The sequence below is a fragment of the Coregonus lavaretus genome (assembly GCF_964263955.1).
Source record: "Coregonus lavaretus genome assembly, chromosome: 33".
In the NCBI taxonomy this organism is placed as follows: domain Eukaryota; kingdom Metazoa; phylum Chordata; class Actinopteri; order Salmoniformes; family Salmonidae; genus Coregonus; species Coregonus lavaretus.
Genome location: NC_140020.1, coordinates 9240672 through 9261025, shown reverse-complemented (window position 1 = coordinate 9261025; position 20354 = coordinate 9240672). Strand labels below are relative to the sequence as shown.

At 44.3% G+C, this 20354-nt stretch overlaps 1 protein-coding gene across 1 annotated transcript in view; it reads left to right on the top strand.

Moving 5' to 3' along the window:
- col12a1b (collagen, type XII, alpha 1b) overlaps nucleotides 1-20354 on the top strand; it is a gene marked incomplete at its 5' end in the record, with an annotated part of 114163 nt that overhangs the window by 61214 nt on the left and 32595 nt on the right. The window contains 14 exons of the mRNA XM_084150766.1: nucleotides 1951-2090; nucleotides 2887-3016; nucleotides 5012-5151; nucleotides 5353-5482; nucleotides 5855-5994; nucleotides 6114-6243; nucleotides 6479-6618; nucleotides 6795-6924; nucleotides 7046-7185; nucleotides 7594-7723; nucleotides 14015-14157; nucleotides 15636-15765; nucleotides 17662-17804; nucleotides 18571-18700. Of these exons, the coding sequence (XP_084006892.1) occupies nucleotides 1951-2090; nucleotides 2887-3016; nucleotides 5012-5151; nucleotides 5353-5482; nucleotides 5855-5994; nucleotides 6114-6243; nucleotides 6479-6618; nucleotides 6795-6924; nucleotides 7046-7185; nucleotides 7594-7723; nucleotides 14015-14157; nucleotides 15636-15765; nucleotides 17662-17804; nucleotides 18571-18700 (1896 nt within the window). The remainder of the gene's footprint in view (nucleotides 1-1950; nucleotides 2091-2886; nucleotides 3017-5011; nucleotides 5152-5352; nucleotides 5483-5854; nucleotides 5995-6113; nucleotides 6244-6478; nucleotides 6619-6794; nucleotides 6925-7045; nucleotides 7186-7593; nucleotides 7724-14014; nucleotides 14158-15635; nucleotides 15766-17661; nucleotides 17805-18570; nucleotides 18701-20354) is intronic.

Genomic DNA, 20354 nt, shown 5'->3' with positions numbered 1-20354 from the left:
ACTACAGCCCCATCGATGAGAATGGGGGCGTGCTCAGTCCACAATCATCTCCTTTGTTTTGATCACGTTGAGGTAGAGGTTGTTATCCTGGCACCACACGGCCAGGTCTCTGACCTCCTCCCTATAGGCTGTTTCATCGTTGTCAGTGATCAGGCTGTTGTGTCGTCTGCAAACGTAATGATGGTGTTGGAGTCGTGCCTGGCCATGCAGTCATGGGTGAACAGGGAGTACAGGAGGGGACTGAGCACGCACCCCTGAGGGGCCCCCGTGTTGAGGATCAGCGTGGCAGATGTGTTGTTACCTACCCTTACCACCTGGGGGCGGCCCGTCAGGAAGTCCAGGATCCAGTTGCAGGGGGAGGTGTTTAGTCCCAGGATCCTTAGCTTAGTGATGAGCTTTGAGGGCACTATGGTGTTGAACGCTGAGCTGTAGTCAATGAATAGCATTCTCACGTAGGTGTTCCTCTTGTCCAGGTGGAAAGGGCAGTGTGGAGTGCAATAGAGATTGCATCATCTGTGGATCTGTTGGGGCGGTATGCAAATTGGAGTGGGTCTAGGGTTTCTGGGATAATGGTGTTGATGTGAGCCATGACCAGCCTTTCAAAGCACTTCATGGCTACAGACGTGAGTGCTACGGGTCGGTAGTCATTTAGGCAGGTTATCTGAGTGTCCTTGGGCACAGGGACTATGGTGGTCTGCTTGAAACATGTTGGTATTACAGACTCAGTCAGGGACATGTTGAAAATGTCAGTGAAGACACTTGCCAGTTGGTCAGCACATGCTCGGAGTACACGTCCTGGTAATCCGTCTGGCCCTGCGGCCTTGTGAATGTTGACCTGCTTAAAAGTCTTACTCACATCGGCTACAGAGAGCGTGATCACATAGTCATCCGGAACAGCTGGTGCTCTCATGCATGCTTCAGTGTTGCTTGCCTCGAAGCGAGCATAGAAGTGATTTAGCTCGTCTGGTAGGCTTGTGTCACTGGGAAGCTCGCGGCTGTGCTTCCCTTTGTAGTTTGTAATAGTTTTCAAGCCCTGCCACATCCGACGAGCGTCAGAGTCTGTGTAGTACGATTCAGTCTTAGTCCTGTATTGACTCTTTGCCTGTTTGATGGTTCGTCGGAGGGCATAGCAAGATTTCTTATAAGCGTCCGGGTTAGAGTCCCGCTCCTTGAAAGCTGCAGCTCTAGCCTTTAGCTCAGTGCGGATGTTGCCTGTAATCCATGGCTTCTGGTTGGGGTATGTACGTACGGTCACTGTGGGGACGACGTCATCGATGCACTTATTGATGAAGCCAGTGACTGATGTGGCGTACTCCTCAATGCTATCTGAAGGATCCCGGAACATATTCCAGTCTGTGCTAGCAAAACAGTCCTGTAGCTTAGCATCTGCGTCATCTGACCACTTTTTTATTAACCAAGTCACTGGTGCTTCCTGCTTTAGTTTTTGCTTATAAGCAGGAATCAGGAGGATAGAGTTATGGTCAGATTTGCCAAATGGAGGGCGAGGGAGAGCTTTGTATGCGTCTCTGTGTGTGGAGTAAAGGTGGTCTAGAGTTTTTCTTCCTCTGGTTGCACATTTAACATGCTGGTAGAAATTAGGTAGAATGGATTTAAGTTTCCTTGCATTAAAGTCCCCGGCCACTAGGAGCGCTGCCTCTGGATGAGCGTTTTCCTGTTTAGTTATGGCCTTATACAACTCATTGAGTGCAGTCTTAGTGCCAGCATTGGTTTGTGGTGGTATATAGACAGCTACGAAAAATATAGTTGAAAACTCTCTTGGTAAATAGTGTGGTCTACAGCTTATCATGAGATACTCTACCTCAGGCGAGCAAAACCTTGGGAACATTGGAAATATAAACGGAGAAACATAAAATAATGGTTTACTTGATTTCCCCCAATAATCACATAATCATAATACCATACTTAAAGTCATGTTATTTTTTTCCCCAGTGCCTTTGGGTGGAGTGACCAATCTGCAGGTCACCAACCCTACCCACACCACCCTCACCGCCAGCTGGGACGCGGCCGACGGCAACGTGCAGGGCTACAAAATAATCTACACTCCCGTCGCAGGAGGCCTTGAGATCATTGTGAGTATTCTACTGTACTGTTAACCACACTGCCTCTCCATTGGCCTATTACTCAACACTGACACGTGATGTGACATTTGTGCCAGCCTAACACAATGGCTTCCAATCCTGTGGGAAGAAAGAATTGTGTTTCATTCCATGCCGTACTTTGTGGAGTGGGGATTTCGTCAGCCCGACTTGAGAAGTTAGCGTTGAGGAGTGAACGTTAAGGACTTAGCGTTAGCGGTTAGTCTGCTGTGGTAAGCATGATGAGAGGCAGCAGCAAAGTGTCATGCCGCCGTGCTGTTGTAGCCTAGCGGTGATGGAGTTCAGGCTGGGTGGGCGCTAACAGACTGTGAAATAGCTCTGTGATCACAACTATAATGCAATTGACTTTTTGGTTTTGCCCACTTATGTGGAACAAGATCCTCTAAAGTATTGTTTGGTTAATCTGTTTAGAATTGGCCTGTTCCGTGTGGTGCATGCCATAGCTTTCACTCTCAATCAAACCTCCCATCAAAATAAACTCCACATAAGGGTGAGATAAATTGGAGCAGTAGAAGTGTAGTTCATGTAGTATTACAGACCACAGAACAACTGTGGTACATGAGCCTTATCTTGTGGATCTGGTGTATGAGATACCATCTGCATCCAAAATGGCAACCTATTCCTTATATAATGCACTACTTTTAACCAGCTCAGGTCCAAAGTAGTGCTCTATGTGAGGAATAGGGTGTCCTTTGGGATGCAGCCATAGTGTTCCAGTATGTCTGTTGGAGCTGCTGTTGGTGTGACACCATCTATCTCTACTTTGTAGGAGCAAGTCTCAGAGAGCACAACCACCACAGTTCTGAAGAGCCTCTCACCTAACACACAATACACAGTCACTGTGCTGCCAGTGTACCCCGAGGGAGATGGTCAGACCCAGGCCAAGGATGGAACAACAAGTGAGTAACGACGACTTATACCACAGCATTGTTGAATACAATAGCTTTCTGTAACTTTGTAGCTAGTACGGCCTGCATATGTAGCAAGAACGGCCTGCATATTGCATCATGATTGCAATGTGTCCAGATATCTTTTCAAACTGTCCCGATATATTTTCCAACTGTCCCGATATATTTTCCAACTGTCCCGTTATCTGGTTTTAATGTCCATTCTAGAATGCCCTTCCAGCCAATCAGAAGGGCATTCCAGAATGGAAGGACATTCTAGAATGGACATTAAAACCAGATAACGGGACAGTTGGAAAAGATATCGGGACACCTTGCAATCATGATGCAATATGCACCTACATATGCAGACCGTACTTGCTACAAAGTTACAGAAAGCTAAACCAACAACCACACAAACTGAAATTGGATACATTGTAAACGCAGGTCCAACGAGGAAAAAACTTAGCTAGCACAGATTTGTTTATGCAGAGACATATTTTCTTGGAGCAGCTGATGACCTAACGTAGTGAGTGATGAACATTAATTTGTCCCCTCCGCCGCTATGCTGCAAATCCTCCCACATGTTCTAGTTTGACCAGCTGTTTTTAGCAACTGATATTTTTTTATTCAGTTGACACATTCGCAGGTTTGCTAGCGACAAACTATTTAGCTAGCTTCTAACCTAGTGTTTGATATGCAATGCGATCTCCTTAATTAACAGTCAGTGTCGACGAGTGACCTGACGAGAAGGCAAACTTGCAAGGGGTTCCGATATCTTTTCCAACTGTCCCGATATCTTTTCCAACTGTCCCGTTATCTGGTTTTATATAACAGGTGGGTCTAATCCTGGATGGTTAAAACTGCGTTCCTGCTGGTGTCTATTCAACAAGTTACCACAGGCTAAGGCTATGATGTTAAAATGCCTATTTACTCTGTTCCATCTCACTGCACAATCCACTGTCTCATCATCCCAGCCAGGCAATTTATAAACTTGATCTCCACATTATGTCCCAGTTATTTTAGACTAGCATTTGGTTTTCAACAGCAGAGATTTGTATTAACCTTGCTGCCTGTCTCTCCAATATTTGCAACATTGTTTCAATATTGAAATTCGATCTCCAGCTGTCCAATAGTAATGAATGTGTCGGGAGTCGGGACGAGACAGACAGCCTGGCCGCTTTTCTCAGCCAGTTGAATCAGCATAATTTGTATGGATATATTGTATACAAAGAAATGCCAATAGAAAACACGAAATGCAGCTAATTTGCTGTAATTGTGTTAGCTGTGTAGTTTGCTAGCTCCTCTGAACAGTGTCCTGGCGAGAGAGCTAATTTTCTATGCCAGGAGAAATTGCTCCTCATTAGCTCATTGTTATGGATATATCCCAAATAAATTCACTAGAAAAGCGCTTAAACAAACGCAAATGCAGCTACTTTGCCGTTATTCTGGCTGCACTCTTTGACGTGATTGTGTTAGCTGAAGTTGGCTAGCTAGCAAGCAAGGGATAAGAACGTTGCCAGCCATCAATGGAACATTTAGAACAAACAATTGTCACGTCCATAGATTTAGAAGAAAAAGACTCAATGACTGGGTCGCGTCTCTGGCAAGCGAACCGATAGAATGAACGACCAGCCGGCTTGGGTAGCAACCCTACATTTGTGTCGGGACTATATCTTGTGGAAGGATGAAATAGTATGAATAAATTCATCAAAATATTTGAATATGTTGGTAACCCATTGTATAAAAAAGATAATGCCCTCGAAGCCAGTGTTTGGAGGATATATTGGCACGGTTCAACACCTGTGCCAATATATCCTCCAAACACCGGCTTCTCGGGCAGTATCACTTAATTATTGCACATGGTGCTGTCATTGACCAGTGATTATCACTGGCAAATTGTACAGTGTAAGAGATTAATATATTAGCTCATCTGCAGACATACAATCTATATAATGGTTTTCAAATCAACGTGATGGCTAAGCTACTCTGTTTCCTCTTGGTGCTCAGAGCCCCTGGGCTTCGTGAAGAACCTGCAGGTCATTGAACCCACCACCAGCACCCTGAACGTGCGCTGGGACGCAGCTGAGGGGAATGTGCGCGAGTACATCGTTGTCTACATCCCAACTGCAGGCGGGGAGCAGGACGTGGTACGTCCCGGTAGTCTCACCAACACAACACCCCTCCTAATTCTCTGAGAATGGTCTATTCCAATGGAGGCTGGTGGAGGGTGAAATTCATTACAATGAGGCCCTCATTTGACACAAGCCTCGACTGTTGTATTCCCCTAAAGCTAGTCAACATTGCTTTCTGATTCTGACCGATATTCTTTCTTCTTCTTTCTTGAACAGGACCAGGTGTCTGGAACAACGACCACCACTGTTCTGAAGGAACTGAATCCAGATACGGAATACACTGTGACAGTGGTGCCTGTCTACCATGAGATGGAGGGTCTCTCTAGGTCTCAGAATGGAAAGACAAGTGAGTTGAAATGACAGGGTGAAATTAAATGAGTTGAAATGACAGGGTGAAATGAAATGATAAGGGTGGCAGGTAGCCTAGCGGTTAGAGCGTTTGGCTAGTAACCAAAAAGTTGCTTGTTTGAATACCTGAGCCGACAAGGTGAAAAATCTGTCAATGTGCCCTTGAGCAAGGCACTTAACCCTAATTTACGCCTGGGGCGCCTTACTACTATGGCTGACCCTGTAAAACAACACATTTTACTACACCTATCTAGTGTATGTGACAATAAAAACATATATTTTTTATTCTTAAAAACAAAATGTGTCTGCTACTTGTTCAAACAGCTCGTACAGTAAGTGTGATGCTATAACATTGTCTCCTCTGCCTCAGACCCTTTGGGGGGAGTGAAGAACTTGAAGGTCATCGACCCCACCATCAACAGTCTGTCTGTTCGCTGGGACCCGGCTGTCGGTAACGTGCGCAACTACAAGGTCTTCTATGTGGCCCAGCCAGATGGGAAGGAGCAAATGGTACGTCTCCTATTAATCTCTCCATTCCTTTTACTGTCAACCCAGTCATGTTTACACTATAATCAGGTTGTGTAATTGTCATACAGTGCTAACATTGATCTTCACTTTGCCCTGAACAGGAGCAAGTCTCAGGGGGCACCACCAACCTTATCCTGCGTAACCTGGAGTCTGATACCCAATACAATGTGTCTGTTGTCCCAGTCTACCCAGACGTGGAGGGCATACTGCAGTCTGAGATGGGAAAGACAAGTGAGTGAAGCATTTCAATACTTACTTTAGTTCATGAAACCCATACTATGGAAGCATATAGCTGTCAAAATGTTTCATTTTGAAATGACAGCTTTTTGACAGCTACAAGCTTCCATATCCCATATTACAGCTGTATGCTTCCATATCAGACTAAATGTTACTCAGTAACGGCTTAAGGACATTAGTGTTGACATTTACTTGGAGTGATGTTGATGTGTGTCTTCTTCTTCCTCAGAGCCTTTGGGTGGAGTGAAGAACCTGCAGGTGACTGACCCGACAACCAACTCCCTGAGGGTACGCTGGGAGCCAGCTGAGGGGGATGTGCGCCAGTACACTGTCATCTACGCCCCGCTAGCAGGAGGACCTGAACTCAAGGTACAAAAACAACACTTTCTCTCATACGGTATAGAAGCGATATTTGAAGACTCACTAAACTGATCACTTTGAGCACTGTAAACATGTAGGTTGAATACTTGAATAAGCTACCTCTTTATCTTTAGTAGGGTGGTTTTACTTAACATTTTTGCTAATCTGATAACAATTTTTCACAGACTACGGTTTCTGGGATGTCAACCAACACCGTTCTGCGGAATCTTGTGCCAGACACATTGTACAAGGTGACATTGGTGCCTATGTACGGCGATATTGAAGGGAAGAGAAATTCTGAAAATGGAAAGACAAGTAAGTCATGACTGAACAAAATAGAAAATACAGGGACAATGAGTACAGTGAAGAAAGAAAAAAGTGTTACAAAATGGAATAAGTGATTTGATGCTAAACTTTTTGTTTTGTGTCTTGTCAGAGGCGTTGGGCGGGGTGAAGAACCTGCAGGTCACCGACCCCTCTACTAGCTCCCTCAAGGTGCGCTGGGAGCCAGCGGAGGGCAACGTGCGCCAGTACCGCCTCTTCTACGTCCCTGCCTCTGGCGGAGCCGAGGACATGGTAAGACCACCAACTATCCATGCCTTAACTTCTGATGCTGCACAGGGAATCTCTTGACCAATCAGATTTGAGTCGACTACGGCATCCATATTAGGAATTTATATACCTGTAGCTGGCTTCCAGGTTAAGGGAGTGGGTGTTAAAAAGCGCGGCTTGGCGGGTCATGTCTCGGAGGACGCATGACTCGACCTTCGCCTTTCCTGAGCCCATTGGGGATTTGCAGCGATGAGACAAGATCATAATCATGAAATTGGGGAGAAAAAGTACAAAAATTATAAATACTTTTTTAAAAATAAAAATGAATTTATATACCTAAAGTCTGACGACTTCCTAATATGGATGCCATAGGATTCATCCAATCTATGGTATAAACACTGATGCAACTCAAAAACACCTCTCTGTGAACAGGAGCAAGTGTCTGGTGGCACCACCAATACCATCCTGAGGAACCTTCTCTCAGACACGCCGTACACCGTCACCGTGGTCCCCGTCTACCCCGAGGGAGAGGGCCTGCGCCAGTCAGAGACTGGAAAGACACGTAAGTTATCAACAAACGAAATTCCAATCATCCATTTTGTTTTCATCGGGATAAAGACGTGCTCTTTTCAGTTGGTTTGATTCAGTGGCATCTCAAATTTGGAGCCTGTTCGGTTTTTCCAAAGTTTGAACTCAGATATCAAGATACCGGTAGATAGGTCTCAGGATAATACATACCCTCATAGGGAAACATTGTTATTAAGGGCTGTAAGAAAGAGGCACAGGTCCTAATCCAGGCTCCCGCTTGGATTACTGCAACTCGCTGTTGGCTGGGCTCCCTGCCTGTGCCATTAAACCCCTACAACTTATCCAGAACGCTGCAGCCCGTCTGGTGTTCAACCTTCCCAAGTTCTCTCATGTCACCCCGCTCCTCCGCACACTCCACTGCCTTCCAGTTGAGGCTCGCATCTACTACAAGACCATGGTGCTTGCCTACGGAGCTGTGAGGGGAACGGCACCTCCTTACCTTCAGGCTCTGATCAGACCCTACACCCAAACGAGGGCACTACGTTCATCCACCTTTGGCCTGATAGCTCCCCTACCTCTACGGAAGCACAGTTCCCGCTCAGCCCAGTCAAAGCTATTCGCTGCTCTGGCACCCCAATGGTGGAACAAGCTCCCCCACGACGCCAGGACAGCGGAGTCACTGACCACCTTCCGGAGACACTTGAAACCCTACCTCTTTAAGGAATACCTGGAAAAGTATAAAGTAATTCCCCCACCCCCCATTAAAAAAAATATATATATATATATATAAAAATAAAAAAAAGGTGGTTGTCCCACTGGCTATCATAAGTTGAATGCACCAATTTGTAAGTCGCTCTGGATAAGAGCGTCTGCTAAATGATGTAAATGTAAATGTAAGGTCAACGTTTAACAAAACTGAGTGCAAATCGAACATTCTGTATTCAAATCTCTGAACCAGATAGCATTTGCACAACCCCCTTCCCCCATAACTTTTAGATGGAACAAAGGGGTAGTTTATCTCACCATAATAATAACAATAATAATAATAATAATAATTGCTGGTTGGGTTGCCCTGCCTGTGTCTGTGTTTTTATACCCTGCTGTGTGCATCGATTTTGTTTCTGCTCAAATGGTTTGCCATGTGCAGTCAGCAGAAATCCACCCCAGAGAAGTGAATTGGAAAGCTGTGATTCTAGTGGAGCATATCAGTATTACAGAGCATATGGTGCATAATGATTCCACAGGGGGTTCCAGAGACTCCGTTGATTGTGCAAAGCTAATACGAAAACGTCCAATGGGAGTCAAGCATTCTTTTTATACTCGCTAAGTCCTTGTCAGTTTCAGAGACACAGATTTAAAATCAAATCAAATTTTATTTGCCACATGCGCCGAATACAACAGGTGTAGACATTACCGTGAAATGCTTTCTTACAGCCCTTAACCAACAATGAAAATGACAACAAAAATAAAACAACAACAACAAAAAAGTGTTGAGAAATAAAGTAGGGAGGCTATATACAGGGGGGTACCTGTGCAGAGTCAATGTGCGGTGGCACCGGCTAGTTGAGGTAATATGTACATGTGGGTAGAGTTAAAGTGACTATGCATAAATAAAAACAGAGTAGCAGCAGCGTAAAAAGATGGGGTGGAGGTGCAAATAGTCCGGGTAGCCATGATTAGCTGTTCAGGAGTCTTATTTACATTTACATTTTAGTCATTTAGCAGACGCTCTTATCCAGAGCGACTTACAGTTAGCACATACATTATTTTATCGAACCCACAACCCTGGCTTATGGCTTGGGGGTAGAAGCTGTTGAGAAGCCTTTTGGACCTAGACTTGGCGCTCTGGTACCGCTTGTGAGATGTGTTGTTACCTACCCTTACCACCTGGGGGTGGCCCGTCAGGAAGTCCAGGATCCAGTTGCAGAGGGAGGTGTTTAGTCCCAGGATCCTTAGCTTAGTGATGAGCTTTGAGGGCACTATGGTGTTGAACACTGAGCTGTAGTCAATGAATAGCATTCTCACGTAGGTGTTCCTCTTGTCCAGGTGGGAAAGGGCAGTGTGGAGTGCAATAGAGATTGCATCATCTGTGGATCTGTTGGGGCAGTATGCAAATTGGAGTGGGTCTAGGGTTTCTGGGATAATGGTGTTGATGTGAGCCATGACCAGCCTTTCAAAGCACTTCATGGCTACAGACGTCAGTGCTACGGGTCGGTAGTCATTTAGGCAGGTTATCTTAGTGTCCTTGGGCACGGGGACTATGGTGGTCTGCATGAAACATGTTGTTATTACAGACTCAGTCAGGGACATGTTGAAAATGTCGGTGAAGACACTTGCTAGTTGGTCTGCACATGCTTGGAGTACACGTCCTGGTAATCCGTCTGGCCCTGCGGCCTTGTGAATGTTGACCTGCTTAAAAGTCTTACTCACATCGGCTACGGAGAGCGTGATCACATAGTCATCCGGAACAGCTGGTGCTCTCATGCATGCTTCAGTGTTGCTTGCCTCGAAGTGAGCATAGAAGTGGTTTAGCTCGTCTGGTAGGCTTGTGTCACTGGGCAGCTCGCGGCTGTGCTTCCCTTTGTAGTCTGTAATAGTTTTCAAACCCTGCCACATCTGACGAGCGTCAGAGCCGGTGTAGTACGATTCAATCTTAGTCCTGTATTGACTCTTTGCCTGGTTGATGGTTTGTCGGAGGGCATAGCAGGATTTCTTAGAAGCATCCGGGTTAGAGTCCCGCTCCTTGAAAGCGGCAGCTCTACCCTTTAGCTCAGTGCGGATGTTGCCTGTAATCCATGGCATCTGGTTGGGGTATGTACGTACGGTCACAGTGGGGACGACGTCATCGATGCACTTATTGATGAAGCCAGTGACTGATGTGGTGTACTCCTCAATGCTATCTGAAGAATCCCGGAACATGTTCCAGTCTGTGGTAGCAAAACAGTCCTGTAGCTTAGCATCTGCGTCATCTGACCACTTTTTTATTAACCGAGTCACTGGTGCTTCCTGTTTTATTTTTTGCTTATAAGCAGGAATAAGGAGGATAGAGTTATGGACAGATTTGCCAAATGGAGGGCGAGGGAGAGCTTTGTATGCGTCTCTGTGTGTGGAGTAAAGGTGGTCTAGAGTTGTTTTTCCTCTGATTGCACATTTAACATGCTTGTAGAAATGAGGTACAGTGGGGAAAAAAAGTATTTAGTCAGCCACCAATTGTGCAAGTTCTCCCACTTAAAAAGATGAGAGAGGCCTGTAATTTTCATCATACGTACACGTCAACTATGACAGACAAAATGAGAAAAAAAATCCAGAAAATCACATTGTAGAATTTTTAATGAATTTATTTGCAAATTATGTTGGAAAATAAGTATTTGGTCAATAACAAAAGTTTCTCAATATTTGTTATATACCCTTTGTTGGCAATGACACAGGTCAAACGTTTTCTGTAAGTCTTCACAAGGTTTTCACACACTGTTGCTGGTATTTTGGCCCATTCCTCAATGCAGATCTCCTCTAGAGCAGTGATGTTTTGGGGCTGTCGCTGGGCAACACAGACTTTCAACTCCATCCAAAGATTTTCTATGGGGTTGTGATCTGGAGACTGGCTAGGCCACTCCAGGTCCTTGAAATGCTTCTTACGAAGCCACTCCTTCATTGCCCGGGCGGTGTGTTTGGGACCATTGTCATGCTGAAAGACCCAGCCACGTTTCATCTTCAATGCCCTTGCTGATGGAAGGAGGTTTTCACTCAAAATCTCACGATACATGGCCCCATTCATTCTTTCCTTTACACGGATCAGTCGTCCTGGTCCCTTTGCAGAAAAACAGCCCCAAAGAATGATGTTTCCACCCCCATGCTTCACAGTAGGTATGGTGTTCTTTGGATGCAACTCAGCATTCTTTGTCCTCCAAACACGACGAGTTGAGTTTTTACCAAAAAGTTATATTTTGGTTTCATCTGACCATATGACATTCTCCCAATCCTCTTCTGGATCATCCAAATGCACTCTAGCAAACTTCAGACGGGCCTGGACATGTACTGGCTTAAGCAGGGGGACACATCTTGCACTGCAGGATTTGAGTCCCTGGCGGCGTAGTGTGTTACTGATGGTAGGCTTTGTTACTTTGGTCCCAGCTCTCTGCAGGTCATTCACTAGGTCCCCCCGTGTGGTTCTGGGATTTTTGCTCACCGTTCTTGTGATCATTTTGACCCCACGGGGTGAGATCTTGCGTGGAGCCCCAGATCGAGGGAGATTATCAGTGGCCTTGTATGTCTTCCATTTCCTAATAATTGTTCCCACAGTTGATTTCTTCAAACCAAGCTGCTTACCTATTGCAGATTCAGTCTTCCCAGCCTGGTGCAGGTCTACAATTTTGTTTCTGGTGTCCTTTGACAGCTCTTTGGTCTTGGCCATAGTGGAGTTTGGAGTGTGACTGTTTGAGGTTGTGGATATGTGTTTTTTATACTGATAAAAAGTTCAAACAGGTGCCATTAATACAGGTAACGAGTGGAGGACAGAGGAGCCTCTTAAAGAAGAAGTTACAGGTCTGTGAGAGCCAGAAATCTTGCTTGTTTGTAGGTGACCAAATATTTATTTTCCACCATAATTTGCAAATAAATTCATTAAAAATCCTACAATGTGATTTTCTGGAATTTTTTTCTCTCAATTTGTCTGTCATAGTTGACGTGTACCTATGATGAAAATTACAGGCCTCTCTCATCTTTTTAAGTGGGAGAACTTGCACAATTGGTGGCTGACTATATACTTTTTTCCCCACTGTAGAACGGATTTAAGTTTCCCTGCTTTAAAGTCCCCAGCCACTAGGAGCGCTGCCTCTGGATGAGCGTTTTCCTGTTTAGTTATGGCCTTATAAAGCTCATTGAGTGCAATCTTAATGCCAGCATTGGTTTGTGGTGGTAAATAGACAGCTATGAAAAATATAGTTAAAAACTCTCTTGGTAAATAGTGTGGTCTACAGCTTATCATAAGGTACTCTACCTCAGGCGAGCAAAACCTCGAGACTTCCTTAGGATTTGATTTTGTGCACCAGCTGTTGTTTACAAATATACACAGACCGCCACCCCTTGTCTTACCGGAGTCAGCCGTTCTATCCTGCCGATGTAGCGTATAGCCCGCTAGCTGTATGTTGTCCATGTCGTCGTTCAGCCACGACTCAGTGAAACATAAGATATTACAGTTTTTTATGTCCCGTTGGTAGGATAAGCGTAATCGTAGGTCATCTAATTTATTTTCCAATGATTGAAGATTGGCTAATAGGATTGATGGAAGAGGCAGTTTACTCGCACGCCGTCAGATCCTTACGAGGCACCCCGACCTACGTCCACGATATCTCCGTCTCTTTCTCTTGCGAATGATGGGGATTTGGTCCTTGTCGGGTGTCTGTAGGATATCCTTTGCGGCCGCCTCGTTGAATAAAAAATCTTCGTCCAATACGAGGTGAGTAATCGCTGTCCTGAGATCCAGAAACTCTTTTTGGTTATAAGAGACGATGGCAGAAACATTATGTACAGAATAAATTACAAATAACGCGAAAAAACACACATAATAGTACAATTGGTTAGAGGGCTGTAAAACGGCAGCCATCTTCTCCGGCGCCATCATCATTTATGATTGTTGATTCATATCTGATGCCCGGCCAAATGGGAAGATACTGTATGTTTGACAGACTAATCTTCCTAAACACACCATATGCATGTGTTTAGTATAGAATGAACCTCGCTGTTGGATGAACAGGTTCTACTTGGAATGTTTTTACTTATGAATAAGGAGTCTACCTACTGCATCTAAGCTTTATTGGGCTAACGTGCTGAATGCCAGAGGAATATGCACATCTGTTTTAGTTTAAAAGGGAAGTTAAGAGCCTTTTGCATAAACCCAAACTATGCTACTTCTCTGTACATTCTCTTCACATAGACACTATAAAATCATTTGGTTACTGGAGACTGCTTCCCTCAGTATTTGAGTCCCCCCTCCCTCCATGCTTTTACTGAACTACGTCCTGTTTGAAACGTAGCAGTCTATTCATTCTCACATTTTTCTGTGGTATCTTTACTTAGCTAGTTGTCTTTGAATGGACAAGCTTTCTAAGTAAGGCATTGTAGAGTAAAATCAGAGTTGTTGTTTGTAGAGTAAAATCAGAATTGTTGTTTGTAGATTAAAATCAGAGTTGTTGTTTGTAGAGTAAAATCAGAGTTGTTGTTTTGTGTTTATGAGGTTGTTGTTAGGTTGTTAAGTCAACATAGCAATTGGTGTATATATAATTGCCCTCTCCACTTTTGACTTTCTCTTACCCTCTTTGACCCCCAGTTCCACGAACCCCTCCTAAGAACATCCAGGTCTACAACCCCACCACCAACAGCCTGAACGTGCGCTGGGAGCCCGCCTCTGGCCAGGTGCAGCAGTACCGCATCGTCTATGCACCTCTGTCTGGAGACAGACCCGCTGAGACAGTAAGTTCACTAGCTGCATCCCAAATAGCACCATATTCCCTATGTAGTGCCCTACTTTTGACCAGGACCCATAGGACTCTGGTGAAAAGTAGTGCACTATATAGGGAATAGGGTGCCATTTGGGACATAAAAACGATCTCTCTCCACTTTTAACCAGAGCCTGTCATTATATTAAGAGGGGAGGCACGTTCACTGTCCCTGCTCAGACCACTCAGAGGGAAAGGGAAAGTCCACTTAAGCAATAAAAGTGTAGAGTAGGGTTGCTGGGCTCTACGTTTGATGAATATATCGAAAACCCTCTCTCGAAGAGTTTGTTAGGAAGTCTGTGTAGAAGCCTCACAGATGGCATTCCCTTAGTAATGAGGTTGGTGTTCATTAGGCTAATGGGGAAATCCAGACTTTTGGGCTTTTAATTCTCTGTCTATCAGCATTGATTTTATGCACTGATGCGATGCACATATCTTGGATTACAGGAGAAAGATAGAGCTAATTGGCCTACAAACAGCTTTTACTGTACCACTAGGAGTTCGGAAAATGTGCACATGCACATCTGCGATAGACATAGATGAACATTCTTACGTTTGAAGTTTTGGAGGGCATAAGGCCTTGGTTGGAGGATAATGAGGCTGTTTTTATTAGAATGTTCTTTGATGCAGCAGTAGGCCTTAAAAATGCCTCATGCTAAGAGACAGGTTTTTTTTACCAAAGCATTCGCCAGCTCAGCTAACCTCTTGTCTATTCTCAATCAGGCTCCATTGAGTGGTTTTCACAGAAAATATACATTAGCATATACCTCAGCTACCTGCATGTCTTGTTCATCACTCTTTCAACTAGGAGATTTTCAGTTTAATCCTCAGATAAGCTTTAGATGAAGGTAGACTACTTTAAAGAGCAGCTGTGTTTAGCGTGATGTAATGGCCATCCCCCAGACAAGCTAATAGATAATGTGCTGGGTAGTGACAGTGATGACCCTGGTGATATGACGAGACTGGGCTCCACTGTTGTTAGAAACAGGGGTGAGATAGATGCACATTGAGGCCTGTCCAATGACAGAGCACTGGTCTCATGGTGTTGGTTACGTCTTTGCATTTACTGGACGATGGATGCTTCAATACACTAATTTGTTTATCAATCACTTCTTAGCATTTTAAACCTCTTCAGGGCTTTGTTAGTACTTCATGTTAACCTTTGGCACTAGGCTCCCTCCAAGAAGACACTAGCAGGGATTAACAGTGAGCTCATTATGTACGTTAGCAGTGCCAGAACAGTATGTAATGCATGAAAAAGGTCATTTTAATAAGAATCCTTCTTCAAGGGTGCATCCCAAATGACTCCCAATACTATGTTTGACCAGAGCCCTATGGGCCATGGCCAAACGTAGTGCTCTAAATAGGGAATAGGGTTCCATTTGGGATGCAAACCAATCTTCCTCTCTGGGAAGCCATCATTGTGATTTATGTCTCATGACCTCTCCAAAGGTCCTGGTCCCGGGAAACATCAACAACGCGTTCCTGGATTCGCTCATTCCCGACACGCCGTACTCGATCAGCGTCCTGGCTCTGTATGCGGACGGGGAGAGCCCACCAGTGAAGGGAGACGGCAAAACATGTAAGACTTGAATCAAATCAATCTGACTTTGTTGTTTACACTGATACTACTGACTCATGCGACTCTTGTTTACATTGATACTACTGACTCATGCGACTCCTGTTTACATTGATACTACTTACTCATGCAACTCTTGTTTACATTGATACTCTCGACTCATGAGTGTTACATGAGTGTTACTCATGCTTCCACACATACTTGCTTATACTATAAGACTCCTGAACAGCTAATCAATCAAATGGCTATGCAGACTATTTGCATTCCCTGCTGCCCAGTAACGCGAGCCTACCAGACGGGATAAATGCCTTTTATGCTCGCTTCGAGGCAAGCAACACTGAAGCATGCATGAGTGCACCAGCTGTTCCGGATGACTGTGTGATCACGCTCTCTGTAGCCGATATGAGCAAGACCTTTAAACAGGTCAACATTCACAAGGCCGCGGGGCCAGACGGATTACCAGGATGTGTACTCAGAGCATGCGTGGACCAACTGAAAAGTGTCTTCACTGACATTTTCAACCTCTCCCTGACCGAGTCTATAATACCTACATGTTTCAAGCAGACCATCATAGTCCCTGTGCCCAAGAAAGCAAAGGTAACCTGCCTAAATGACTACCGCCCCGTAGCACCCATGTCGGTAGCCATGAAGTGCTTTGAAAGGCTGGTCATGGCTCACATCAAAACCATCATCCCGGAAACCCTAGACCCACTCCAATTCACATACCACCCCAACAGATCCACAGATTACGCAATCTCAATCGCACTCCACACTGCCCTTTCCCACCTGGACAAAAGGAACACCTATGTGAGAATGCTGTTCATTGACTACAGCTCAGCGTTCAACACCATAGTGCCCAGAAAGCTCATTACTAAGCTAAGGACCCTGGGACTGAACATATCCCTTTGCAACTGGATCCTGGACTTCCTGACGGGCCGCCCCCAGGTGGTAAGGGTAGGCAACAACACATCTGCCATGCTGATTCTCAACACGGAGGCCCCTCAGGGGTGCGTGCTTAGTCCCCTTCTGTACGCCCTGTTCACCCAGGACTGCATGGCCAAGCACGACTCCAACACCATCATTAAGTTTGCTGACGAAACAACGGTGGTAGGCCTGATCACCGACAACGACGAGACAGCCTATAGGGAGGAGGTCAGAGACCTGGCAGTGTGGTGCCAGGACAACAACCTCTCCCTCAACGTGAGCAAGACAAATGAGATGATCGTAAACTACAGGAAAAGGAGGGCTGAACACGCCCCCATTCACATCGACGTGGCTGTAGTGGAGCGGGTCGAGAGTTTCAAGTTCCTTGGTGTCCACATCACCAACAAACTATCATGGTCCAAACACACCAAGAAAGTCGTGAAGAGGGCACGACAACGAGATTTCCTCCTCAGGAGACTGAAAAGATTTGGCATGGGTCCCCAGATCCTCAAAAAGTTATACAGCTGCACCATCGAGAGCATCCTGACTGGTTGCATCACCGCCTGGTATGGCAACTGCTCGGCATCCGACCTTAAGGCGTTACAGAGGGTAGTGCGTACAGCCCAGTACATCACTGGGGCCAAGCTTCCTGCCATCCAGGACCTATATACTAGGCGTGTCAGAGGACGGCCCAAAAAATTGTTGGTTAAGGGCTTGTAAGTAAGCATTTCACGGTAAGGTCTACACCTGTTGTATTCGGCGCATGTGACAAATAAAATTTTATTTTATTTGATTTGAAATACACAATGAGTAAAGATACGTTCGCTATATACATGGGGTACCAGTACCTAGTCGATGTGCTGGGGTATGAGGTAATTGTGGTAGATATGTACAGTGGCTTTTTGAGGATCATGGGGTGTGCAGCGTTGCTAGGTACATGTGTTTGAGTGTAACCCAGTATTGTTGCTGTTGCAGTACCCCGTGTTGGACCTAGGAACCTGCGGGTGTTTGATGCCACCACCAATACTCTTACCATCGTCTGGGACCACGCGGAGGGCCTGGTGCAGCAATACAAGATCGCCTACGCCCCCACCACAGGAGACCCCATCACTGAGTTTGTGAGTTCATAGGTTGGATCCCAAATGGCACCCACAGGGCTCTGGTCCAAAGGAGTGCACTATATAGGGAATAGGGTGCCATTTGGTACGCATCCATAGTGTCTCTCGACAGACTTTCACGTAGCAGGGAACTTTGAGGTTGACTCGAGAGACGAGTGAGTTCATGACCTAAACATGTCTCTTTTTATATTATAATTATATATATATATTATATTTGGCTGAGTGGCAAATCAAATACACTCCTCCACACTTACTGTTCAATGTGTTACTACTGCCAAAGCACTGTAGGCCTACAAAGTCATACTTCAGTGTCAGCAAATAACTGCTGATTAATAAGACGAATTAAAGGCTCAGTTAGATCAACATTATCACTGGAAACATTTTGTTACATTACCTTGGATTATTAATGACTTTACACACAGAGCTGGAGCACTTTAGGGCAGCATAGCAGCACTGCATCATTATTCCCTAGTAAGGCAGCCGTTGTGTGACATAACAAATGCTTCTATACGAGAGAAAAATGAATGAGTCCTTTAGCACTGAGTTATAAATGAAAAGTCACTAGAGCTAATCCTCCAGTGTTCCAAGAGGACAAGGAACTTTCATTAATAGCCTTCTTTTACCTCTGCTGCAGTGATGTAGGAGTTAGCCTAGAATTAACACTTAGCTTCCATAAGTCATTCCATAATTATGATCCTTTGTGTGTGTTGTGAAGCCATTTTTTAAAATGAACTAACTGAGTTCTCTGTGGTACTTTTCCTCACAGACAGTTGTTCCTGGCAACAGAAACAATGCCATCCTGCAGAACCTGCTTCCTGACACTCCCTACAGCATTACTGTGGAAGCCATCTATGCTGATGGAGCAGGGCCATCTCTGAACGGGCCCGGACGCACAGGTAACGCAGTTAGGAAAAGTGTTCGGGAAGTGTTCAGTCTAGTATACTGTACACATGACGGTCCAGCTAGCTGGACAGAATTTCCAAGCCTGATGAGCTGAGCTGGGAGTGAGAACTATGCACAGGAGTGGAAAATACTTACAAGAGCCATGCTATATCCAACCGATTCCCAAAAAAAATCAGTTTGAAGAGTTCGTAAGATTGGGAATACACAGTAGAGGCAACTAGGAAAGCTCAACGACTGGTGAACATAAGCCCCGAGTTACACAAACAATAGAAACTTTATGTCTTGGCTTGAACAGAAGCACCACTGTGGATGGGCCTCGCTTCAATGGGTTGTCACCACCCACGCAAACCAACCTACCCACTACCCAGTTAAGCTCCCTCAGCAAGACCATGAAACTCACTTTCAGGTATTTGAAAAGGAAATAATATCCCAAAAAATCACTATTTCTAAAACAAGCCATAGAAAGTTGGTTGCAATTTCAATTTAATCCTCCAGAAATGACAGAACAAATATTGCAACAAATATTGTGGTTAAACTCAAATATACTAATTGATAAAAAAACGTTATTCTTTGAGAAAATGTTTAAAAAAGGTATAATCTTCATAAATTATATTATCGTTAGGAATGGTGGAGTTATGTCGCACATGCAGCTAACAAAAACATATGGAAATGTCTGCTCTACCCAAAATTACAACCAAATAATTGCAGCATTACCACAAAAATGGAAGAGGAAAGTGGAAGGAGGAAAAAGTAAGGAACTTGTCTGTCGGCCTTGCATTAAAGAACATAATTGGTTAAAGAAAATTGTGATAAATAAAAAAGTTTACCAGTTTCATTTAAGGACCAAAAGATTGACAGCCGTCCCATATAGATTGCAAAATAGTTGGGAAGAGATTTTTGATGTACCGATTCCATGGCATAGTGTTTATGAACTGATACGCAAAACGACGCCGGATTCAAAACTTTGAATTTTTCAATTTAAATGATTATATAAAATTCTTGCTACCAATAGAATGTTATTTGTATGGGGGATACAATCTTCCCAGCTCTGCAGATTTGGCTGTGAAGAGACAGAATCATTAGATCATTTGTTTTGGTACTGTCCATTTGAAGCTTGTTTCTGGACACAGGTCCAAGAATGGCTGAAGGATTGCAATATTTGCATGGAGCTGACCCTGCAGATGATCTGAAAAGTCATAGTCAATCGATCAATAATATAATAATACTTTTAGCAAAAATGTTTATTTTCAATTCACAAACTGTAGAAACAATGAGAATAGAAAGGTTCAGAACTTTTGTAAAACATCACAGTACAGTTGAAAAATATATGGCAAATAGAAATCCAATATGGATGGTTAAGAGATAGATGGGAGGTGTTGAATGGAGCTGAAGGATGGGACCAATAACAACAACTAATAACAACAAGATAACTAATGTAAGACATGCTGTGTCCATAATAAGTATATAGGTTATATATTGTTAGCTTTTGTGAAAGAGCACAGTTAGAAAGATATGACATATAGAAGCATACCAGATGGACATCATGAAAATGATCGGAGGAAGTTCAGGAGTAAAAACAAACAAAATATAATTATTGACTGTGTCCATAAAATGTATATAGTATGTATAAGCATGAAGTAGAGGCCT